The sequence below is a fragment of the Manacus candei genome, unplaced genomic scaffold, assembly GCF_025592945.1.
Source record: "Manacus candei isolate 608988 ecotype Guabito, Panama unplaced genomic scaffold, ASM2559294v1 h1tg000028l, whole genome shotgun sequence".
Classification (NCBI taxonomy): domain Eukaryota; kingdom Metazoa; phylum Chordata; class Aves; order Passeriformes; family Pipridae; genus Manacus; species Manacus candei.
In genome coordinates this window covers 32133353-32159703 of record NW_026138076.1, presented here as the reverse complement: position 1 = coordinate 32159703, position 26351 = coordinate 32133353, and the positions used below count along the sequence as shown (strand labels likewise).

General features: G+C 37.9%; 1 protein-coding gene across 1 annotated transcript in view; it reads left to right on the top strand.

Annotated features, from left to right (window-relative positions):
* GSTCD (glutathione S-transferase C-terminal domain containing) overlaps positions 1–16640 on the top strand; it is a 75609-nt gene extending 58969 nt beyond the window's left edge. The window contains 7 exon segments of the mRNA XM_051789641.1: positions 2221–2336; positions 2558–2602; positions 3025–3153; positions 6643–6776; positions 8510–8540; positions 12460–12529; positions 15961–16640. Coding sequence (XP_051645601.1) covers positions 2221–2336; positions 2558–2602; positions 3025–3153; positions 6643–6776; positions 8510–8540; positions 12460–12529; positions 15961–16097 — 662 coding nt within the window. The 3' untranslated portion in view covers positions 16098–16640.
* The last annotated feature ends 9711 nt before the right edge of the window (positions 16641–26351 follow it).

Genomic DNA, 26351 nt, shown 5'->3' with positions numbered 1-26351 from the left:
GCTAGACCTCCGGTCCCCCTCCCCAACGAAAATGCCTGTCTGCACCCCAGAGAGCCAGCCACACACCCACACTGCCTCTCCCCTCCCAGCCAGAGTCTCCACCAGCCCCGCCTCCGTGCCTCTTCCTTATCTTTCTCCAAGATCGGTCGTTAACCCAACCCGGCTACATCTTTGGTAATGCTAATAACCTCCCTCCCCCCACTCACTCCGTTTCTTCTCCCTTGGAGTGGGGCAGGGGGAAGGAAAATTCCCCTGATTTCCTAATCTATAACACTGCTCCTTTTTAAAACTCAAACAATCCATTGTGATTGTGCGTGCAGGTATGTGAACGTACATATGTGTACATGTGTACAGAGAACATACTTGTGTGAGGTTTAGGTATAGGATTTTCTGGGTATTAATAATCACAACACCTGTCTACCTAAAAAATTACAAGTTTGACCTCAGAAACTGAATTTCTAGCTCAAACATTGTGACAGCACTTGATTTTACACTTGCTGGAATTCCTGCATCTTCAATGACTACGGTTAGAACTGTAGGTGTTGAGAACATTTGAACATCAGTTTATCAGATGGAAGCATAGAAATTAAGAGACAAGCTATGGAGCAGTTCACGTAGATACTTGACACACACACAGGGAATTAGGGTTTTCAGTATATCTTTCATAAAAGCTTTTTTTTCAAAGGGTCACTGTGTAAGTGATGATTCTTAAAAATGTATTTAATCATTTTATGTAGTATGTTAAAGGTTTCATATCTATAGTCCTTGTATACATTTTTATCATTGAAAAGATAAAATTTCTGGGACTCTTCTTTATGGTAACTTTCACAGAGTCTAAAAAATGTTTGAAATATAACCATGTTTTTATTTTTATAAAATTCACAGTTTTATACATAGAGAGTTGATAAGCGAGGAGGTTGTGTTCAGTCTCTTATTTCCATTAAGAACTAGTACACATTTTAATACGTCACCATGCAGTGGCCTAGGAATAGATTTTTAAAATGTCATTACTCTGTTTTTTTAAAAAGTATGCAGTAACTGCACATAATGAAGTCTGCCCTACTTCCTCTGCCTCTTCTTGACAGTTTTTCTCTTTTCTTTGCCTTGACGGTATAGAATGTAGTATCTTGAAAAGTGATTTTTTTCTCAGTCTGTGTAGAGCAATGTAGTAATAATTTTATCTGTTTGTTGGATTTGATGGTTTATTTGTAAAGTGAAATGTTATTTATGATAAAATATACAAAAGTATATGTTTTCAGGATAGAGTTTTAAACAATAAACTTTATAATAAATGCAGTTGATGGCGATGATGAATATTGAACTGCTCCTATTTATAGTAACCAGGAAACTTCACTGGTTTGTGGATTTTATTCTAAACTACACCTCAGTACTGGGAAACACAAATTTTTAGTAGAAAAGTATAAGGAATTTTATATGAAACTGAAGAGTGTCCATACTCTCATATAGTGTGATGCTCCAAGTAAGAAAAATGTTCTTATTTCAGAGAACATTTGTACTGTTTGGCACCCCTAAACCTCCTTTGTGAAAACTCATTCAAGAGAGTTGTTTCAGTACCTTTTTTCTTATTGTAAAAATGAACTGTCAATATCTCTGCCAAACTCTGCTTTCTGAACAAGCAGAAGGAGTATTAAATAGGTCTGTCAGCACTCAGCCCCACTGAGACAAAATGCATCTTTACAAATACGTAAGTGATGACTAAACAAATTCATTATATCTGAAGCAACTGGATGTTGGACTTTGCCAAGCACATTTGAAAGAAATAAGTCATTTTTCCATTTCTGGTTGTGTTACAGATGTGATGGAAAGCCAGACTTCACTATGTAAGAATAGTTGCTTTGAAAAGTACCTCCTTGCACACACAGTCATTTAAATAAACAGGACTGGTTATTAGGGAAAGTTTGAGCTCTGTTTCTGAGGATGAATCACAGGATTAGAGTATAGTCAGGCTAGAGCTTACACTGATTTGATTGCTTTACATTAAGTTTATGTGAGTCTGTTCCTAAGGATACATTAACAGCAACAAGTGGAAGGTTAATTTTAGAGAAAGCTCTACCAAATATGTGAATTTAGTTTTAAGTGGATTAAGATGCACAAGTGTTTCAGCCAGTTTTAACCTCAAACTTCACTTGCAGTCCTTTGCAGTTACCAATTTAAAAGTATCAGTGTTGAGAACTTAGGCATTTTCTCTGTCCTTCCCAGGAAAGATGTCTAGAGACCGGGCTCTCAGGAAGCAGCAGCAACTGAACAATTTGGTAGCAGTGGTGACAAAGCTTGCAAAGCCTGGAGATGTGATTGTGGATTTTTGCAGTGGAGGGGTAATGTATATTTCTGTTTATGTGGTACCATTTATTTCAGCTTTCATCTTTGCTGTTCTAGGTGGTTGCTGCCACAAAGCAAAGCAGAAGTACAAATGCCGAAATTTTACCTGCTTTCAAAGGTTCTGTCGCTGTTTATGGGATGCTCATCATGTAATGAGTGAACAGCTGGGAACACTGAAAAGTGATTCAGATCATGTCATTTGTTTTTATTTTCACAGGGCCATGTTGGAATTGTTCTTGCGCACATGATGCCATCATGTCAGGTAAATTCTCAATAAAAACTACGGACAGTACGAGCTTTTGCTCTCTGATGATCCCCTTAAAAAGATATGCATATAGGGAAGGCACATGACATCACAGTTGTCTCAGCAGAGGACTTAGGTTTGAAACATGGAAATTTTTAGCATAGCTCCCAAATGTACATGGTGCTTTCCTGAGAAGACAAAAGTTGTAGGAAAATATAAAATATTTGAAAGCTGATCAATATTGGCAAGTATTAAATGCCTTCAATTGTTATTGGGTTTCCAGATAATCATTTTGTAGATCACTACCACAAGTAGTGGTACAAACTCTACCACAAGTAATTCAGAGGTTTTCTCAACTAAGGTGGAAAGTTTTCTGCTTGGTAATGTTGTACTTTGATTTCTCAGTATTATTTTGCCTTTCTCCTATGTGTGAAATCTAGGTGGTACTCATAGAAAATAAGGAGTTGTCTCTGATCCGTGCTAAAGACAGAAGTAATGAACTAGGTTTAAACAACATTTGGTTCATTCAAGCAAATTTGGACTATTTTAATGGGACTTTTAACATTGGGGTAAGTGATTATAATTTTTCCAGTTCAAAACTTCAGTGTCTGGTTCATTATTCTTAGAATAACTAAAAGAGCTGAGAGAAGAAAGTTCTTTATATCCTTACAGACCCTGAAAATAAATGAGATGAACATTCTCTAGAACTCTGCAGCCCTAGTGAAGAATAAGGCATAAATAGTATTTTGTAACTCTCTAAATATTCTTCTACTTTTTTATTCTGTTACTAGAATATGAACTTCTGTGGCAAGGCTCAAGCTTTCCATGCAAGACTGACTGTTCTTTAAATCATCCATCTAAGGGCCTGTTTTGGCCGTAGCTGAGGACATTTAATGCTGAAGGTTTATGGTATATGAACAGTGCTGTTTAACTATTCTGTTGATTTATTTGATAAAGGAAAAGAAACACAGTGCTGGAGAAAGAGGAGAGAATAAATGGTTTTAACCCAGTCCTTCCAAGTGTAAATTTTCGATTCTCTGGCTTTAGCTTTTGTGCTAGAGTGTCATATAAATCTCAGTGGATGAACTAAAGATCTATTTCAGGAATATCAGGATCTTGTGAATAATATACTGAATTGTGTGTGTGAAGTGTTTAATAGTTTTTCTGTGAAATTCGTCTCCAGTTTTGTGATCATTGGAATTCCTGTCTTAATTTTTGGGGGTCTATTTTAAAGGTTAATACTATGTTAAATATTTCTGTAGAGTTTTTATTTAATAAAAAAGTGTTATATTCTCTCTTTCAAGTTTTGCGACAAGGAAAATACTGAAGTATATGTCAGAAGAATTCACTTGGAAATGCTTCATTTCTGGGCCTGTGATTTCAGTTTCTTTGACTTGATTTGTCTATTCAACAGACAAACCTGGAGCTTTTCCTTTTTGGGAGACCTGTATCAATGTCAGCTTCAGAATTAGTTTGTATCATACCATGATTCACTGTTCAGGATTAGCTCATTAACCTAGGATTAACTTCCCTTGGCATATTTAGGATGGGAGCTCTCTGGTTTGCTGACCTATGTTTGAACATAAAAATATAAAGTTTATACTTTTATATAAAGCTATTTTTGCCTCATTATGTCATAAACACTGGTCTGATACTAAAATGGATATAGATACCATAATACATAGATAAATAAAAAGTTTATCAATGTGCTATATTTAAACCCATCTTCTGAGACTTGTAAAGCTATTCACTCATTGCATGACTTCACCATTTTCAGTAAAACAATAGTGTAAATGTGAGGAAGGACACAATGACGAATTCACTTGAAATTTAGAGAAGTGTAGAAAAATGAATGTGACTGAAGTCACCGTCTCTGGGTTTGGTATTAGTTTAAAATAGGTTTATATACATTTTAGTTACCTTGACGTCAGATGTACGTTATTTAGCTTTTTTTTATCTGTCAGGAGTTCAAAAGCAGGTTAAAAAATCCTATGTGAACCACTTCCCTTTTGGTCTGCATGAAATTTCTGCCCTTATGAACTCTTGGGATAATGATGGTCAAGGTTCTGAAACAACATGTTTGAGTGCCAAATGTACTGGTGCATTGTACTATTACATGTTGTAGTACAACCACCTACCACAATAAATTATTTCAGTTTTAAAGTGAAAGCTTCCAAATACTTGCATGCAGTGTTCATTTACATGCCAACACCCAGAGGAGTCTGAGACCTCAGCTGTTTTTAATATTTCTATAGTACTCACAGTATCTCAGCTAATTTGTGAGAACAAGTTGAAAAGTTTAACGTTTGGTTGGAGAGCAGGGATATTTTTGAGCGTGTTGAGTACTCTTATTTTTAAGATCACTAAAGTAAACCTGAAGTTTCAGGAAACATTCTTTTCCCTTTGCTTTTCTGTGTGCACTGGACTGTTCTGGGCAGTTGCAGTACCAGAGGTCTAATACAGGACAATGGTCTCACGCTGCATTAGCTCTGTTGCTCTCATCAGGGGCCACTTTGCTTTCCTGTGTTTACAGGTGTTTGGATTTGTGGACCAAATATCTGCATATCTGCTTTAGTCTTCACAATTTATTTTGTTTCAGACAGTGAGTTGGATATACAGGATATCCTGAGAAAGCTTTGTCATTAATTTTGTCATTTTTTTTCCTTAAGTAAATTGGTTCTGAGAAACACAAAGAAGAAATCAGTTGGTGTAACAGGTCATATAGGCTCAGCAAAGCTACTGGTTTTATCTGCTGCTGTTTTACGGTCTCTTTTTCAGAGTGCAAGCAAAATAAAGATCTTTGTTTTCTGCTTGGATAGATGAGGAAGTAACTATAATTACATTCTATGCTAATCTGATAGCTGTGATATTAAGACTCTATTTCTGATGTTAAACTAGTTTTATTTTTGTTAAATTCATATGAGCAAAAAACTTTCATTGTGAAATTATTTTCTTGCTAATTTTTTAATGTTCTGCTTGAGAAAAAAATAGTTGTTCCCATCTGTATGCAGTTACATTTCAGTTGAAGATTAATGATCTGCTCAGCTGAGCTTACAGCAAGCAGAGTGCAAACAAAAAAAGACTTTGTTTTAATCTATATCTGAGAGCAAAGGTTTTATCTTCCAATTGCTCTACCTTGAAAAACAACTTTGAATCCTGAAATCTGAGCTGTGCAGCTTTAAAGCTTTTCCCTTTAAAGCTTTACAGTGAACCAAAAGAAAAGAAAACAATGTAGTTTTATAAATCCACACTGCTGCATAAAATTACAAATGTCTCAAAAATGTCCTTGGTTCAATGAAAACATAGAGCAGTATCTATGCACCAGGCCTACTCTTTGGGGTACAGAGTACATGGGAGGAGGCAGAGTAAGTAATGTCTTCATTTCACCTGGCCTGTTTGGCATCACAGAGATGAGAGAGCTGCTTGCCTTTCCTTGCACTTTATTGAGTACTGCTTGCCTTGCAGTAACTTGCCTTTCTGTAGGAGAGCATGAAGAATTTGGGTGCAACCTGTGCATTGCCCAAACACGTGTCAGTGTCCACAGGTAGTTGTGATGAAACATTATTCTAGTTTTAGCTGAAGAGCCCATCACTAAGAAGAAGAAATAAAAGATTAAGGAGAAGAAAAAAAAAAAGGAGGGCAAGCTGTGTTTGATGCTTCCCCCCATCTCCATTGTTTCTTTTTCTAGAGGTTTTATTCAACGTCTTAAAATCTAATTATCTAAATTATGTTAAATTTTCTCCTTTGAATGTGACCTTCAGGTATATGTGTTACTTCTCTTACTGCTAAGTTGAAATCCAGTTTTGAAATAGTTCTTTGTGTTTCTAAGTCCTTCTTGCTTGACAAAAACCTTTAACTAATTACCACAAATAGTTTCTCTGTAACTATTTTTCTGGAACTTTGTTTTTAATTTATTTGATATTATGATGTAGTGCACTTCCTTCTGAGTACTTTTGGTGAGTGACCCTTCTTCAGTGTTGATGCTGAACAGGATTGTACTTAGAATGTTGCTGTAAGGAATTTTCTTGTTTCCTTGGTTTTTGTTTTTACTGCTGTAGGTGGCTCTGCACGCCTGTGGTGTGGCCACAGACATGGTGATTGAGCACTGCATCCGGGCACGGGCAGCCTTTGTCATCTCCCCTTGCTGTTATGGCTTCATTCAAAACACAGTCAAGTTCAAATATCCACGAAGGTAAATGAAAGCTAACAAGATAAGCCTTAAAATATCAACTTAAGTGATGGGATAAAATACTAAGAGAGTATAGAATTAATCAGTTGAGGATCATTGCGAGTTTCTGGGCTAAGATGATTCACACTTAGAATGAAACTGTTTTCTCCTTTGTCTTTGCCAACCCATCATGAAAGGGAGGCAGATTGGTAATTGCTGGATTATTTTTTTCTGGATTTATCTTTCATAGTTCAGACTTTGTGCAAGGAGCATAGTAGATACAGTATGTAATATGCAGACCTTTTACCTTTAAATCACAAAGTTAATAGAAAACTCACGAAAATTACTGTAAGAAAGGGAATTGACATTTTAATGTTGCAGAAAGATGTAAGCAATCAGCTTAAGAAGTGAGTCTGCTTTATACCACAGTTTACTGCTTGTGAAACTTCTCTGATTTATTCCCAAGTAGACAAGCTCTCCTGTATTTCAGTTCATATTTTTAGTATTTTTTCAATGGACTGTGTACATATTTTCTCTTCAAATCCACCATGTGGGAGATACTTATGTATCTTATGCTTAAGAATTTTAATGCCTTTGCTATAAATAAACTGTAAAAGATAAACATAAAGTGGCAGAAGATAAGAGGCTACAGCCTTCTGAATCAGAACTAGGTGGCAGAAGAGGGTTGTGTTTTGGTTGGCTTTTTTTTTTTTTTTCATAAAGCTGAGCTTTGCATTTTTGATGTCCAAGATTTAATTCTACTAGGAAGTGACAGAAGTATATATTTGCTAAAATAACAAACTGAAACATGCAGTCTGACAAGGAATCAATAAATCTAAAAAATCTTATGCATCTATGTTAAATATTTTTCATATTTTCATATTCTTCTGTAATACCCAAGTGTGCTGGCACAGAAGTGTAGAGAGTAAATATTTAGAATTTGTCAGTTTGATAAGCTTTGGATTTAACTGCGTTTTCTTAGTCCATTTGATTCTTCCATCTCTTTGTGTGTGTCCATTTTTGTTTTCTCTTGAAACACAATAAAACAAATAAGTTTTCTTAAGGAAGAGGTTATAAAATTTTAAGTCTTTTAAAACTAGCAGGCATATAGCTTTTCTCAGTTGACTTGTTTTAAAATTGACTGTATAATGTTGGACTTTTGACCAGTTATGTTTTTGGACCACTAAGACTAGAAATGCTCCCTATGTTAGAAAAGTTTTGTTGCTATAGATGCTGCAAGAATATAAATTAGGGTTTTGTGTTTCATAAAATTTTGAATCTAACATCACAAGCCTCTGTAGAAAATTATAAACCCTATTTCGAACTGCATTTTAGGGTTTGCTTTTTCTTTTTTTCCTTATGTTATATGATCATAAAACGTGAGAGTCAGCCCATATCCCCATAGTGTCTGTGTTCTGTAGTCCATTCCTTTGTAGAGGCCCCTTACTTTTGTGATACAAACAACAATATATGACAATGAGGAAAGAATAGTAAATCTGTTAGTATTTATAATGATTTAGAGAGAGAATATTTTTATGAATAACATAATAGGGAAGAAAAGACACCATCAGGTACACTTTTCCTTTTCTAGTGAACAGGAGCTGCAATGGGGTTTGGTATTTTTGAAAGCCTTTCTGTAGGATACAGATACTACTACTTTGTTTAAAATGTGTTCAAGTATTAAATAATTGCTCCTACTTTCCACCTCTGCTGGTTTTAGATGTTAATTAAATTGGTCTATTTATTTTTTTTTCCAGTCGTCAGTTCAAAGAAATTTTGTCCTACAAGGTATGTAAAATGGCAGGTGGGAAGGTTTAGGTGCGGTTTCCTGTGTTTCACTGGGTCATCTTGTTGAATGAAATATAGGTGGTTATCTTTTAATTGCAAGGAGTGGCATGTGTTATGTGCAATGTTCATTAATAGTGCAGATGTCATTGTGTTTTCTCTCCACCATCCGTGTTTTAAGGCTTTTTTTCTTCAAAAAAATTAAATGGTTTGTCTACAAAAACCCCCTTGTTTTATCTCATAATGTATAAGTGAGCCATTCCTGAAGTACTTCAGCATGTATCCATTAACAATTACAAGACACCAATTTATTTAAGTCTTAAATAGAGCTGTTATTTTCTAAAAATCATTAGATTTCTCCCTCTAATTTATGTCTAAAAGATTGGACATACCAGGTAGGAAAAGCTTGTACTGATCAGCAAGAATTTTATGCATGATTGTTTTAAAAATGTTTTTTGAAATTATTTTGAAAATATTCAAGTGCATTTTGACCCTGCAAAGGAAGGGTCTGTGGAGATAGTCCAAGAGAAATGTGGGAGAAAGAATCAATGAAGCACACAGATCTGACAGAGTGAAGATAACAGGGGAGGGAAAAAGGACAAGAGCAGAGAGGTGGACAGCTGAAAACTGGTGCTGATCTGTTCAACTTTGTCATGAGCGTTTAGATGCACCTAATGTGGCATGGAAAGAAAATGTTTCCTTTTGAGTGAAGCAAGGTTATAGAGAAACTTTACTAAATTTACATGTCAAACCCTAGACAGAGGTCTTGGTGTTTACAATGTAGAAATGAATTTTGGAGATGCAGAATAATTCTTTATAACAGAAATATGAAAGCAAAGGAAGGTATTTGTAATATCCAGATGTTTTTTTGGGACAGTGAGCAGTGCAAAGATGCTGTATGTGGCAGGAAAATGGAGATTATCCTTTTTAATCCTCAAACAAGAGGGGGTTTTAAAAATTAAGAAAATTTCCAGCCATCTTCTAAGGGAAATTCAGTTATCTGCTAATACACTAATCTTACATTCATGACAGTCTGGTTTATGTACACTTTGCTAATTTACATGGAAATAAATGCCCACAGATTGAGATGACAAAAGCCGCACAATGGATTTGGACCTGTCATTGTTTTTCCCCTTGTTTAAATTTATATGTTTCTAACACATAATCACAAAGAGCTCAGGTTTCTGTTCAGAAAAAATTCATTTACTAGCATTATTAAAATAAACTAGTTAACAGTACAGAGGGAGATGGTGACAGTATAAAGTCAGGGATGCCTAGATTAGAATAGTGTGTATAACTTCATTACAACTCAGTGAATTTTTTTCTTAATTTTTTAATCCATGGAGATTTAAATCACAGGGTTTGTCAACACTGTAGATTCCAGCATTTTATTATTTGTGCTGCAGAGGGTACAGGAGTCAAAGACAAGGCTAGAAAATATTGCTGCTCTTAATAACATAAGAGTCTATACAAATGGTCTAGGCTGGTTGGTGCCTGCAATAATCCTAGTTATAAATAACTTTTGTTATGCAGCTAGCTGTGTGCATTTTTATATTTCATATTAATAAATTGTTACAGGTTATTGGCTAGCAGCCAAAGTTGCCATGTGTTAGCCAGACATTGTTTGTGTCACCCCCTCCAGTTCCCATTTTAAATTAATTTATCTTTTATTTTCGTGAGATCTAAAAAGACATCCAGCAGTCTGGAATTTCCAAAACTTTTTTGATGAGAACATTATGCTGTAATTCATTATTTTATAGTTGCAAAGAATAAGGTATCTGTAGATTTCTACCATGATACATTTTGAGACTGTTTCTCAAGACACAAGGAGAATTAGAAAGTAGAACTGTACAACTTTGCATATACTTTTTGCTTTGGAAATTTAATAGGAATTGAAGGTAAGGGTGTTCTAGTAAGCAAGTTAACTGTTTATGCACACACAAAGTTTGGGCAGTTTATAATCTTCATTATTTTAGAAATGCTTTTCTTATTTCTGAAAATTTAATGTGTGTCATGGGTAAACAATGTAGTCATAACATGCTCTGATTTATCTCTTTGGATCACCTCTCTAAGAAGCCAAAGCATTGGAGTCAGTCCAGATTTTCAGGTTAAGTGATAAGGCTCACCTTGGCTCTGGTCTGGTCCAAAGAGCTGGAATATTGATGTTGCAAAGAGCCAAGTTGTATTGGGTGCCTGAAGGCTGGTGAGGAGTTGTGTGCTAAGACGGATCTTTTCCCTCTCCTCTAAATCCCTGTTTTTCTCCCCAAAGTGCCTATCACTGCTACTTCTCTCCTGGTAGTGGCCACATTGCCCATGGCTCTTTTTGTCCTTTGTTCTCCGGTACTCATGTCTGGGTTAACATTTTCAACTCTTTTGTACTGCAAAAATAGCCACATTTGAATGGAACTGGGGGGGGTGGAGTGCATGTAAGTCCTAAATGTATTATAACACGTTCTCATTTTTCTTCCATATCTTTTATGAAGCTGTGAGCTGGAAACCTTCATGCCAATAGCTGTACTAGGGAACAAATATCCTTGTCTCAAGATAGTGTAAATTTATTTAAATTAGTAATATTTGAGTATCAAATTATGATATTTTATTTTATAATATATAAGAAAATTTTTTGCAGTCAGGTGTCTATTAAATTTATGAGTTGGATGGAGTGTACTGTGGGGTAGTTACCATCTTGATTTAATATGAAGCTTTTGGATGTTTATGTCCCTGTGATAAAAAGCTGGAGTAAGTATTCTTACTTCAGAATACTGAAAGAACCTGAAGTGTCCTTAGGTGAAGTTGCTCTCTCCACCTGGTACAAGAACTAACTCTTTAATGTCATAATTTTATATCAGGCAAGACTTTTTAAAAAAAAAGTTTTTGATGCAAGACACATACCTTTTTTTCAGAACTATAGCTCTGGAAGTTTTGCTTTGGAGAGCCCTTTTTGTTGTTGTCCATTTCTGTTTTCTCCCTGTGACATTGTAGGAGACTTGGGAATGTTGTACAATTCTAAGACGGTTCTGATTTACGCTGTCCTGTACTTAATATTGCAGCTGTCCCAAAGAGCACAGCTGTCATCAGAGCATTCATTTCATTGCTACACCTGCAAGGCTTTTTCTTTCACCATCTGGCTAACTTGCATTCCTTGGCTTCGCTGGTCTTTGAGCAATCATAATGCTGACATAGGTGGTGGGATTTGAAGGCAAATGAGGATATGGGGTTCTGCCTGCTTGTGTAGTGATCTAAACAGGGAATGAAATGCATCCTCCACTGCACCATCCCCCTGGGTGACAGGATAGGAAGAAATCAACAGCAGCTGTTGTAGAAGCCTTTGCAAAAATTCCTAGTGGAACAGGGATAGGTTGAAATTGCATTATGATAATTTTGATGGAGGAGACTTTCCTGTTCACAGCCAGGTATTTTTTGCCTTCAGGATCTTTTGAGTTGATCCTGACTGGATTTGGCAGGGCAGAGGAAGTTTGACCATGAGGCTGTTCTTCTGGGATTCAAAATCACTGCTTGGAGAAGTGTGCAGTAGTTCAAATCACCTGTTTAAGAATTTCATCTTGGCTGCTTATTGATGCAGAGGTGCAGCCCTATGATGACTGTGCTAAAAGAAGACTGTGTTGCTTATCAGTTATTGAAGGCAAAATTAGTCTGCAGTATGTCTTTGAAGAATGCTCTCTTGTATACACTGCATCCAATTCAAGTGCTGAAAAGAATGAGAAAGTTTAGCAAGGAACAAATACTGATGAGGAGAAATAAGATAGTGATTACAAAATCTTGATTTACACACAGAATAAAAATTGGGATTTGCACACAGATAAATTTTCTAGAAATACAGTCTTCAGTGTAATAGCACTTTTAATACTTTTAAACATTTAATTAGATTTTTCTTGCTTTATCTTCTTTTTTTTTTTTTTAGGAGCACATGATTCTTTGCAGATTTGCAGATCAGACAGCTGTTCAGCTTCCACCTGAACGCAGGCTAATTGGTATGAATTTCTGCAGCTGCTGTGTAAACCATCTCAGTAATGATTTCACTTGATATATAAAGGAAGAAGTAGACCTTTATGAATGGGGCATTAAGTTGCTGTCTTCACATAAAACTTGAAAAATTTTAGTTTTGTCACATTTCACTCTTACTCTTCTATTCTATGGTATAGAAACTCTTCCCTTATGTCAAAATCACCAATATGAGATAGAGAGTTTGCATTTTACTGATTTTTTTTTTTTAATTGCTTGACTTTTTTTTTCCCCCTACCATTTTATGAAAAGCATGAGATCTTAGTGAAGTTCACTGATGTCCTGCTGCTGCCGGTTCATCTTCCATTAAAAGCACAGACTATTTGTAGTAGTGACTTTCAGTGTGCCCCCTTTGTCCTGCTGGTAGTCACTGGAGATAACTCTCTTAGGAGGGTAGACATCTAATGCCAGCTGCAAACAGTAAGGGTAAATTGCAGAGGTTGGGCTGGCTTTGGTCAGAAGGACAGCAAAATACAAACTGTTTCAAATATGTGGCATAAGCTTTGACTTACAAAAGCGTCGTCCTTGTTCTGATGGAAGCTGTAAATGAGCTTCCAGGTCAGAAAAGACAGATGAGGCTTGGAACTCTAAGAACATAACTCTGCATTCTTGGCTTAGAAGAAATACTTACAAACTACATTAAAGCAGTAGTAGCAAATAATCATAATGTTTTTTAAAAGCTTAATTTGAAGCATTCAAGAGATTTCTTATGCTCACTGCACAAAAAGAAAGTTACACAGATTCTGTATACAAGCTGATGAGAAATTTTGCAGCTTCTTTTGTTATCATCACAGTATTTGAAAAAAAGAAATTAAAAAGGACAGTGTTCAGTTACCAGTGTAGCACCCCACACTGTGGACTGAAAATTGAAATAGGACCCGAATTTATTTTTGTTTAATTTTTTGAAAGATTGTAATTTTTGTCTGTTGACCGTGTCTGAAACTGAAGGGGTTTTTTTCCACAAATGTAACTTTCATGTGTTTTGTTCTGACAAAAAACCATAAATATAAATCTTATTCTCCTCTTCCCCTACATCATTGCTTTTTATGTTTTCAAGAATGTTACTTTTTCTTAAAGTTCCCTGTAATACTAGACTGTTTCATTGAAGATGGTTCCCATTTCCCTGTTCTGCTTCAGCTTTGAAACTGGTTTTGTGGGAATCTTGTTTAGCAGTATTTTTACATTTTCCTTGCAAACAATTGCATGCAATCAGTGTTACAGTCTTGGTGAGAATGTTTTTGTTAAGTGCATGAGCAGGTATTGAGAAAACTGTGTATTTCAGTTAATGAGAGTATTCCTGAACAGGTGGAGGCTTTTTCTTCTCATGTAAATGGTGGCAAAAATCACTTATTCTGCTACTTTTTTAATATTTTAGGATTATATTGTAAACTACATTTTTAGCAATTACCACTGAATTTCTGTAGCTTCAGATAAGTGACAAATCATTTGCTTTCATTACCTGTGAGTTAAAATACAGCATTTGTCTGTGACTGTCATCACTGAAACAACACATTTGTCGAAGGAGTTATCACTGATTTCTATAGTACTGTGAAGGTAAAAATATGCAGTTGAACCCAGTTCTGCTGCACACAGCAGTTCCCTTTTAAATGAACGAAGTTCTGTGTATCATTTTCACTGGACATGTGACTTTTACACACTATATGCAGCAGTGCAGTGCAGACTGAATGGTTAAATGGCTTTGTGGACATTGCTACAGCCCACCTGCTTACACAGAACTGCTCCATGCATTTCACACAGTCTTACTGAGAGCACCCAGGGAACCAGGCCCCAGTTGTGACAATCCCAGCTGCCCTTTAGTGTGTACACATGGAATAATAAGGATGTTGCTGTCAGTGACAGGAATGGGTACATGCCATTTTGTTCAACCAGCCACAGAAGGTGATTTTCTATGAAGCCACAAGTGTGGGAAAAATAGTGCCACAAACAGTAATTTGCAGAGTTGTGTCCTGGGTTTATAAACTGCTAATTTCTCCCTGCAACATATAGATCTGAGTTGCAAAGTTCTTTTTCAGGCCCACCCTTAATATTTTGTCTCTAAGTTGTCTCCTACCCAATTACTACCCCTCTCAAATTCCAAGCCACCAACAGAACAGAGTCCAAATGTCATAATGTTGGTGAATTCAAAGTAGTGAAATTATTTTGTAACTAAGGAATTCAGCTGAGAAGGAGAAGATAGTTCTGGCCATCAGCTCACTGTGGAAGGACAGAATAGATTGGATTGAGTACTGTATTAAAGTGTGATGTGCACCAGCTGTTCTGAAATACAAGGATTCTGAGGAGCGTTTGTGCCACCCACCAAAACTTCTGCAGGCACCTAACCAGGGTGCATAACAGGGCTTATAATGGTGCAGGTGCAAAAGCTCTGTATACATTCAGGGAAGAGGTAAGTGATTCCAGAGGAGCTCCAGAGGAATATGCCAGACTCATATCCTGATGGTAAACATGATGTGCTCCTGTTTCTTCCCTTGATCTCAGACCCCAAATATATTTAACTATACAGTTTTGTCAGGAGCAGGAAAAGAGGTAAGATCATTGGCTTTGAGACCAACGGAGGATTGTACCCTGTTCAGATCTTGAGACCGTATGACTATTAGTCATAAAACGTTTCAGGGAAATGTTAAATCTTTCTTGCAATAGCGTTTCAAACTGCTGAAATACAATCTGACAAGTCAATTCAGTATTTCAGAACATAATAATCAATTATAATGAGTAAATAAGTAAAGACAAATGCTCCCATCATGTTGGCATGGCTGTATCGTAATACAAATGTCTAAGCTGAAAAACTCCATTTATCCTTCCTGTTTTTCTGCAGATAAATCTGAGATAAGCTTAATTTGCATTACCAATGTAGTATTCTTGTTTACAAGTAGTTAAATTAATATGTCTCAAATCAATTAGACTGGATAACTTTTTTGTATTGTAGTCTTTTGTTGAAGTTCAATAATCAGAGATTTTCAGATTTTAGATGAAAGTACAGGAGGAAAACAGTTATGGTCATAAAGGGAGTAGAAGTTTGGAAATTCAGAGAGCTAAGGGGTAAACGAGGCATTTTTCTTCCTCCTGTGGCTTTTACATTAAAGTATGTTTCTGTACATTTTGAGAAAGGCACGACTGTTTTTAAGCTTTCTCCATATATAAAGAGTTAATAATCTTCTCAAGATCTTTGCTAAATGAGGGTTACAAGTCACAGATGTGATTTGGAACTATTAAAGAGTGTCTATTTGAAGTAAAACAGATTAAGATGGTTTTTAAAGGAGATGTGGAACTTATTTTTAGATGACTTACTGATGTGTTTTCCTAACATTAAATATTGAAGTGCACATTTCTGATAACGTTTCTACATTCTGAGTTTCCGTGCTCTCCCTTGCTCTCCTTTTAGGAAAACAGTGTATGGGGCTTGTGGATCTGGATCGGGCATGGGCTGCAGAAGAACAGAACTACTCTGTCCAAGTTATATCTATGGAGCCAGAGAGTTGTTCTCCAAAGAACAATATGTTTGTGGGCACCCCTACTTAGAGTGTGAAACTTGCATTCGGTTTGAAATAGAACATAAGTCTTCAGTGCATAATGACATCCAGCAGATAGAAGCAGAGCTGGGAACCAGACATCACGCATCTTGAACGCATTGCGCTCAGAAAAGGAAGCAGCCCAAAAAGTCTTAAAAAGCAAACTGCATGCAGAGCATCACAAATCAACTTGCGATGTGTCATTAAGCAACTTTCGGTTCTCTTCTGAGAAGTTTCTGGATCTAATGACTGTGCATGGAATTATATCCATCTGTAAAGGTTTAGAAAAAGGTTGGTCTCATTGAAGGGAAGGTGGTTTCCTTTTCAGTAAAACTGTTTCTTGGCTGCCTGAAAATTGCGTTTGTGGTCAAAACTGCGTTTGGGTTTATAAGCAGAGCAGTTATCAGCCAGAAGTGCTGATCACTAGAGGAACAGAAAAGATCAGATTTACGGTGTTAGTGAAGAAGGATGTGGAACAGGTGGTGGCTTGACTTTGCTAAAGAATTCCATACTACTGTAGGAAGATTATTTTTAATAAAAGTTCATCAGATTACTTTGGGCCTCATTCTGTTTATTAAAAATGTATTCAAACTTTCCAGTCATTTTTTAACAAGATTTAAGTATTACACAAGAATTCTGTTAGCAGGTATTTGAAATTGTGTTTGAAGAAATCAAGCCCCTAGTTATCCATTGACCAGATAGTGGGAGCTAGTGATGATGTCAGCAAATGCATACTTTATTATCACCTTTGCTAATTTAAGTGTATTGCTTCCTATTTGTAAGAAACTCTGCTGTCAGAAGAAATTTTTAAGAATAGTTCCTGCGTCTCTATATCTTCATTGATTTTATATTCAGTTTAAAATTTGGTCAAAGTTGCGATTGTGGAACGATTTGAAAAGATCAGTCACAGTCATGTTACTCTAAAATTAAAATAAGCCTTCTGTGTTCAGTTTTCTACCCTAATTTAAAATCATCTGTTGATACTAACACAATGGAAAATAGCTCCTAATGAAATTTTTGCTGCATGTTTAAGGGTTTTACATATTTATGAATTCTGCCATGTTTTAATTTAAATAATCGTAAGTTTGAAAATTGTGAACATAGCTTCAGTGCATGTGGCAAGCTGAATTACAAACAATAGATATTAGAGGGAAAAAAGAATCCTGAAATATTTTATTCTTCATAGATACTTAGATATCTAAAAAATCTAAATGCTTGGGGGTTTTTTCATGTGAAAAACTGAAGGACGCTACCCTCTTATTTAGAAGCACAGAAGTGAGCAAGAAGGATTGAATTCCTACCTTTAGCCTGAGTTCTGCAACTCTTTATAGTTACAGGAGTAACTGGAGGTTGGTATGGCAATGGTATAAATGGCAGGTATAAAATACATGGTGATACCAATTATCTCCAGAGTTTTCTCTCACACTTGCCCAAAGAGAATTTGCTTTCTGAGATAGTGGTGTGTCAATCTGAACATGTTAAATTACTTTTCTGGAGTGAGAAAATGTTTCTTCATGACCTTTTTGTGCTGAAGGAAGAACTAATCAAGGTAAGATACCTGTTGGAAACTTTGATGCTGTGTACGGTAAGGATTTTCATACTGCTCTGCTCCAGGCAATGGGTAGCAATATCAATGTTTTAATTATGGTGATGTTGAATATTTGGCATGATCTGATATTATGCAGTAATAAATGGCTTTCAGTAGAGCAAAGATCCGTGCTGTTACATGCTTCACAGTTTCTACAGTACCTGTATCAATAGTCTATAATAGTTTTTGGATCTCCTTTAAAAGAAGGAATGTGGGATGTGCCACAGGGAGCATGTGTGCTACTGAATAAAGGATAAAAATTTCAGCATTTCTTAGAAACAGAGTTGGAAAAGGAGCCTTGTTTGAACAAATAGTCTAAGAGGTTATTAGGTGCTTTGGATGGTCAAGAAAAATAATTAGTCACACAAGAATCCGAATACCAATCTCTGTTTCATGTGGTGGATTTTTTCCCCCATTTTTTTAAAGTACCTGTTTTCATGTTGATGACAGTTTCCCACAGGTGTTTCTTATTTGTGACTTAAGTAAATTATTTTATATCTGCTGCTCCACATAGAAGTAGGCTTCACAGGAGAAAAAGGTTTATAGAAGCAAGGGAGTAAAAGTAGAGCTGTGTTTATATGCATCATGACATCCCATTTTTCTTGGATAAGCCAAACTATAGAAGGTGAGTGTGTGACATTTTTTCCCCTAGAGATTGGGAATATTTTGATGGCATCTCACAGTATCCGTCATCTTGATGGCTTACAGGATTAGTGAGACTGCATTCCATTTGTAATACTGCTTTGTGACCTTGTTGCTATTGGCATCAATGGGCTCTGGTTTCTTTTCTTCTCAGAACAGAATCCTCCTTATATCTAAGGATGGAGCTATATTAGTATGAATAACAAAAAATGATACTTGAGATGAAATGATGTTTATTGAAAACTGAAGAGGAGCAGATGAAAAAAAGCATAAAAAAGCGGAAGATAATTGCAACAACTGATAATACCTAATTTACCACAGATTAAATTGCTACTCTGTGCCATGTACTTTTCTCTAGAAATGTGAACACAATTTTTAGGTATGTTACTTTGCTCTATGTTTCTGTATACATAAATGGTAAAGAATTAATAGAGCTTAGACTTCCCCAAACAAGGTGACTAGACAGTGTGATCCTGGTGAGTGAACAGCTGTTGTTCTTCTAGCTGCTTGTTATGCAAGGAGCTAGTTTGATGTCCAAGGTGCATACCTAAATACTGTTTGTATTTGTTTTGTGTCTGGCCCCACTGGGACCAGCTATAGGATGAACAAAATGTTGTCCTAGCACAGTCATAATTTTCAATCATTTTGACAGTCTTCTTCTATGTTACCCTCGTAGCCTGTAATGCTGGAAAAAGTAAGCTTATAACAGGAAACAGATGACCAAACTGAACTGAGCTCCTCTGTCAAAGTGAGTTGTCTGTGTGTACATATATCTTTATTTTTGGTTTTTCATTTTTGTCTTTAGTGTGTTAATGATCTGCTTCCTTAGTCCTGTTGCCATATTTAGGCAGGGTTAGTAATAAACAAGGGACATTCCTAGTAGATAAATTACAAGTTGTCAAAATTACTCAATTATCATTCTTAGGAAGACACATACAAAATGATTTATTCATAGGATGGCCATAAATTTTAGACTGATGTTTTCCATTCCTCATTTTTGCTTGACTTTTAGCTACCTGGTGGATGCAATGACAATAAGCAGAAATGTTGTTTTAAATAGCTGTATTCCTATGTGACATGATGTGCCAGGTATGCTCATTGAAAAGAACAATTAAAAAACCCTTTAGGTCAAGTCAATTTGAGCTTAAAGTAACCTGCACTGAAATGGCATACAGCTGATTTTATAATGGGTTTAAATAGATGGTAGTTTGGCTAGACACCAGCTGCGGCCATTTTCTTTAGGATTTTGATTTAGCGTTAGTAATTTACCCTTTCAATGAATATATATATAATTTGAAAAAAGTATTGAGCTAGAAAAGCATTGATTAGCAAAAAGTAACTGAACAGTTGAAGTTGTTTTCAGTCTTAGTGCTCAGTTGTCAGCACAAAGAAAAACACATTTTCCTTTAAGCCAGATACTATTTTCAGTGTTTTTGCCTGGGAGCATTTTCCTGACATAACAAATTCCTGAAGTACAGTCTCAGTCTAAGTTCCCATGATTTTATTACCATTCTTTTCTAACAAAAGGAAAACCTAGGTATCATACATTTACCTCTCTGTATGTCTGGTATTACTTACATGCCTTTAATAAAATAAAGATGACCTCTGAACTTTCCATGCTCAGACTTGCACTTAAACTAACCTGGCTGTCATGGTTTCAGTTCAGTAGCTTATGCTTAGCAAGTTTAAGCTTATTACAATTATCATAAAAAGATATTAAACTTTCTACATTAATATATTAAGATTCTACACAAAGAATAAAACTGAAACCAAAATAATTTTCTCCTTGCTTATAGCTTTTATTTAATGAAAACTTGAATGAAATATCCTACTCTGCAGTCTTCTCCTCAAAGTGAATTTAAGAAAATACCTGTATTTTTGAAATAGGTAAGGGTATTGAGGATAGTTTTATAATAAACCATCAGGTCAATTAAAAAAATAAAAGGAGAGGAGTTAACATTATCCCAATATTAGCCTCTAAAAAGCTGATCAGAAGTTGCAACTTCCCTTGGTTTCTGTTTCACTTGCAGTATTTCAGGCCTGAAATGTGTTTTCCTGGACGTGAAACTTGCAGAGCAGAACAGGAGTGAGCCTTCCTGAACCTTGGTAAGCTGCTGTCCCTGTCCTCATCACAGGCATGTGTCATGCCATGCGAACATGATGCCTTTTCACTTCCATTTTTTCCCCTTGGGAATAATGTTACTCACTTTCACTTAGAAAACACAGACTCCAAGTATTAACACTACCTGAGGGAGCAGCTGGAAGCAGCGCTTCTCAAAAGCGAAGGAACACAGCTATAAGACAATAGCAATTTTCACCTGACAGGCTGTAGTTACTCAGTGAGACCCATCATCATCCCGTGCCAAGGACCAGGGACTGAGCTGTACTGAAATACCACCCAGACCCCCAGCAAACCACTCCTTCCAGTGCTAAGCCTTCCTACTCCTCAGCTGGCAGCCAAGCCTGGGCAACTGGAGGAGGCCCAAGCATATCCAGGTTTTTGGAGGATGGAAGATGCTGCAAAGCCTCCATCCTTTGCCAAGAGAAGTACTTAGGAAGGTATTAAGGAAGGTGCAAAGCAGCCCCAGCAAAAAGAAACCTACCTGGGTTTTAGTTCTGCAGAACAAGCCACTCACTACTGACTACCATCAGGGGAGGTCAGAAATGTTTTTACTTACTCCGAATAGACCACCCACCAGCACTTCCTTATGAAGATTTTGGGAAACATATTCTGAAGTCACAGCCATTGCTATAGTCAAGCAAAGGCACATATTGACACATGAAGTGAAATGCAATCTTCAGTGAGACTAGTACAAATTATTATTTGTCAATAATAACATCTTGTTAGGGCTTCTTTTGATAATCCTTTTAGTAATCCTTTCCTATTTCTGTGTGCATGTAGAGGGACATTTCCCCATGGTGGATTTAGAGGGACTGGTCTGCAGGGTTGCTCTGGGGAGTGCAACTCTGTTCCTGTGCTGAGCCGTGTGGAGAGCTGGGTGTCTCACACCCCCATCAATAACCAGCCACAAGTCCCTGGCAGCCCATGAGGACAATCAGAACCTCTTTCGCTTGGGTGCCCTGTGGCCAGGAGCCCTGAGGGCAACCATGGCCATGGTGATGGGGCTGAGGGACTGGGCTGGTTACTGGACCTCTGCCACCTTGTGGAGTGCAGTTGTTTGTCTACCCACAGCTCAAAATCAGCATCTCTTATAATTATCCTTTTTTTTTTTGGAAGTTTGATAAACTTCTTCCTTCCTGTGATGGAAAGGCAGGGGTTGTTTCAGAGGTATTGCACCTTGCTTCAAAACTACCCGCATGGGGGGAGATAAAACAGGTATGTGGCCTTAACAGCTTCCCTGGCATTTGCAGAGAATGGGCAGGAGGTTTCTCTCCCTCCCACAACTGAGTGATGAATATTTTCAATAGCAGGTTTAATTAAAAAGTGTTGGGCCTTACCATAAAGGTCTCTCAGCCCCCTGCTGTGATTGTCTAGCAGTGATGAGGGAGATCAAGCCCAATAGCCTTCAAATGTTTGACTTACTAAAAGGTGCCCCTCCTTTTCCTCAGTGTTCCCTCTTCCCTTACCCCTGAGGACACATTCCTGCTAAAAGCCTTCCAGTCCCACCCCAAAACACAAGTGGTGCTGAGTCCACTCAACCAACCTCAGCTGTACCTGGAGCATGAGTGGACAGGCTCCTTGTTTTAACATGTGGGATGTTTCGTAGTCCAGTAAATCCACTTGTGCTTCATCTCAGCTTGAATGCTTTTGCTTTCCAAAAATGTTGTGTCCAAAGGGCAGAATTTTAGATTACAAAAATCCTAAAGGAGATGTAAGGCTTGATATAAAAATGCTAAGATGCTAAATTAATTCCTAAAAAATATTTAATATTTGAATAATTAATTACCTCGTACCAGTTTCAAAGCACTGAATATGAGAAATGAAGTATGCAAATACAATGACAGAAACCTTTGTTTCAGTTCCCAGACACAGAGTTCAGGAAAATGGGAAAGTCATCCTTACCCATTCTTAAACTCTCAGCATGTTTCCAATTACCTAAAAGTAAGAGTTATCATAACAGAAATTTTTGTAAGAAATGATCTTCCTCATGTAGAGCATGAGCTGAAAAATATTCTTGCACTATCCACAGCGTTAGATAAATTTTCACCATCCTCCCCACACCTGAGAACACCCGTGGGACCAGGGGCTGAGGAGCATTCCTGCATCCAGCAGGGCTGAGACAGGGTCACTGCCTCTCTCAGGAGCCCCAGCTGATCCCTCTGAATGCAGGTCCAGTGGCAGACTGGCTGGAAGGCAAGCAGAGTTTTAATTTTACTTTTTTTGTTGTCTCACCTTTCATAGCAGAGCAGGGCCTTGGTAGGAAGGTGCTGTCCCCAGGAGCAGAGCAAACCTCCTCCCAGCCCTGTTGTGAAATGCTGGCAGAGGAATAGTTGAACACCTGAAAACGTCAAGACCTCAGAGACTTGAAATGAGGATCTTAACTGTTGGATTTTCAACAGTTTAAAAAAAAATTGATTTAGTTTTAATTGCTGTTTACTAGGGTAAAAGCAGTCTTGCTTTTACTAGGGTAAAAGCAGCAACAGACTAATAAACATGAAGGAGGAAGGCTAAGGAAGGGTTTGAATTTCTTTTTTTAGGGGGTGTTTGGTTGGGTTTCCTTAGCCATGGAAAGGCTACAGTGTTACTCAGGCTGAAGGTGGAGGGAGGTGAATGTCTCCTTCTGATCTGCCCTCGGAAGGCCCCATCTGGAGTGCTGCATCCAGGCAGGATGTGGATGTTAGAGCGGGGCTGGAGGAGGCCACAGAGATGCTCAGAGGGCTGGAGCAGCTCTCCTCTGCAGCCAGGCTGGGAGAGCCGGGGCTGTCCAGCCTGGAGAGGAGCAGGCTCTGGGGAGGCCTCATTGCAGCCTTCCAGTGTCTAAAGGAGTCAGAGAGTCATAGGAGAAAGGGGAACAGGTTTCAACTGGAAGAGGGGAGATTTGGGTCGGGTGTTAGGAAGAACTGTGAGGGTGGTGAAACACTGGAACAGGCTGCCCAGAGAAGCTGTGGATGTCCCGTCCTTGGAAGGCCCCATTCCAGGCCAAGGTGGACAGGGCCCTGAGCACCCTGATCTGGCCGGTGGCATCCCTGCCCATGACAGGGTTGGAACTAGGTGATCTTCAAGGTGCCTTCCAAGGCAGGGCATTCTGGAACTCTATGAGGGTGCAAAGTGCACTCCTGCTACCTGGGCATGGAATATTACCAAGCCATGGGGAGTCCTGCTCTGAGGGCTCTGGTGACTGGGAGTTTGTTAACTTGAAGCACAGACCTTGCTTTGATGCTCCAATTAGCATGACCCTCCATGTCACTTCTTGGTGGTGTACATTGAGGGGGAAATCCTTGCCAAGATGACACTGGCAGATCTTATAGTTCCTTATAGTTCCAGCAGTGACTGACAATTTGCAGATACTTCAAGTGCTGTTTGCCTGGTGCCAACAGAGCAACAAACTGTAATTCTTTACTCCCAGTTCCTGTGGTTTCCTTTCTGCAGCAGTTGTTCATCTTACACAAAGTGTTTGTGGCTATCACAGCTGAATTTGCCTGTTTGGAGGAGAAAGAGGGAAACAAACACCTTCAGCCGAAATCCAATTAGGGAACAGAAATGGGGGAGCAGGGAGGGGGTGTTCAGGTGGTTGCTAAGCCGATTCTGTTTCTACCTCGTTGCCACAGTCGGAGCAGAGCCACCAGCACCCACTTGTTTCCAGTAGTGCTACTGATTAGTGATGATGAAGAGGAACAAGGAGATAATGATGGGTATGTGAGATATAAATTGTCTCTCTAAATTCTGATTTCTGATATACTGTAGAAACAGGTTTTTGCCAAGTTTTTGGGCTTTTCCTTTCTGTTCATGAAATCATTATTGAATGTTTTTTGCAATATGGCTTGAGATATGCTGAAATGCTTGCAGTACATAAAAGTTCTTGCAACGAGTGTGTTACTGGGCTGGGATGTTGCTAAATGAGAATAGGGGATGCTTTAATTTCTGACCTTTTATATATCCATAACCCTTGATGCATGGTGAAATTAGTGGCTGAATGTTCCTTCTAGTTCTGTTCTCTGTAATACGAGGCCCTCTGGTACTGTCTTCCATGGGATTTGCATGGATTGCTACTCCTGGGTAAAGATCCATATGTTGTCGTCCTTTCTGTTTTGTGGGAGGGGATTGGGGCAGAGGGGCAGTTGCTCAACTCAGTTGTCTTATGTGGGATGCTACGGGCAGCTTGAAGCACAGACCTTGCTGTGAAGCTCCACAAGTCACTTTTTGGTGCTGTGCACAGAGAGAGAAACCCCTGCCAAGATGGCACTGGACGATCTGTGGGTCCCTCATTATTCTAGCAGTAATCTGCTGATTCCAGATACTACAAGTCCTATTTGTCTGGTGCCAACAGAGCAGCAAACTCATATTCTTTCCTCCCAATACATATTGTGGTTTTCTTTCTTTCAGACTGCGCAAGGTGAACAACTGATTGCGTCAACCCCATGTGGTCATGTCTCTGCAGTTGATGCCTCCCTGTTGCCCTTCAGACTGCCAGCACTTGCCCAGCCTGCAGGACAGAACTCAGTCATGAAAAATATCATCCCATTTATATATGAGCACTTCTATTTCTCCAGACAGACTCAGATGGATCTTGGGGGATAGGCTGTGTAAAGACTTGTTTCTTTGTATATATAGTTCTTCCTGTATATAGTTCTATTTTTCTTGAATTTAATTATAAATAAAGTATTGATTAATTTAAGTATAGTCAAGTCTATGTTAGACTCTGCTGGTAGACAGAGATGTCTTTTCACAGGTGGAAATAACACTCCTGGTTTGACCAATCAAAAGCACTCGTTCTCTTCACCACAGTGTAGTCACTGATTTTGGGGGAAAGGTGCTAAAGGCATAAGCTTTGTAGTTCTTGTGGCCAGTGGGTGTTGTATGGGAGAAAAGAAACAGGCACTGCTTGGGGTGAGAGACCTTCTATTTCTCAGGATGCACTCAGGTGGATATTTTGGTGAAAATGTTGTGTTTTCAGTGCCCAGAAGATTGAAAGAGCAGCAGGTTGTGCACATATCCAAAGAAAAATAATTTCTTTGAGAATAACTGATATATAAACAAACTGCTGCATTTAGTGTTGTAACGCTTTGTTTACCATTAGAATTTGGAGGGTTTTGAAGGAATGTATTTTTGAATGTATGAAGTTAGTTGGAGCTGTTAGCGCTACAACTCTGTTGTAGCTCCAGCTCCTTCAATTATACCAATATAATTCTCAGTTACATTAAAGTGAAATTAATTGTCCAGAGAAAAGAAAATCACTTTTGTTATATGAAAGTAATAAAGAGGAAAAGGCACATCCAAGGTAAACAATACAACAGTAAATTCATCTGTACCATGAAACAGAAAACTCAAAACTTAGCTTTCCTTATCTCCAGCATTGTCTTGATGTCAAATTTTTATGTCTTTCTCAATTTTAGTGGTTTTTTCTTTGAATTCCTGTAATTTTGGTCACTCACAAACAGTAGCATCTCAAGGGCCTTGACTCCAGTTAGAAATGTAACATTTTGGAATTATTAGGGATGGATAGGCCAAACATTCTCAAAATGGTGTTGCAGGTAAGAAGAAGGATAAAGTTTTGTAGTTTTAGGAGCTTGTGTGGGAGGTGATACTCATTTCTTAAGGAGGCTACAGAGTTAGATGGAAATCGAAGATGTATTGGGTTAGAGGGTTTCCAAGAGACCTAGAAAGAGTGACCTCCATGTAGTTACCTGTGTTGTCCTTCTTGCTGAAATGATTGGGGAACCTCTCCAGGCTTCACAACCTTTCAAAGACAGTAAACAGCAACCTTATGATGATGCCAGCCAGCTCTCCAAATACTCTCAGATGGGTCCGATCTACTCCTATGGATTTGTATGAGTTAGAGAACTGCATCCAAGTCGGGGAAACAGGTTGTGGCTGTGGTAAGATGGGAAATCTTAAACATTGAGGGAAACAGG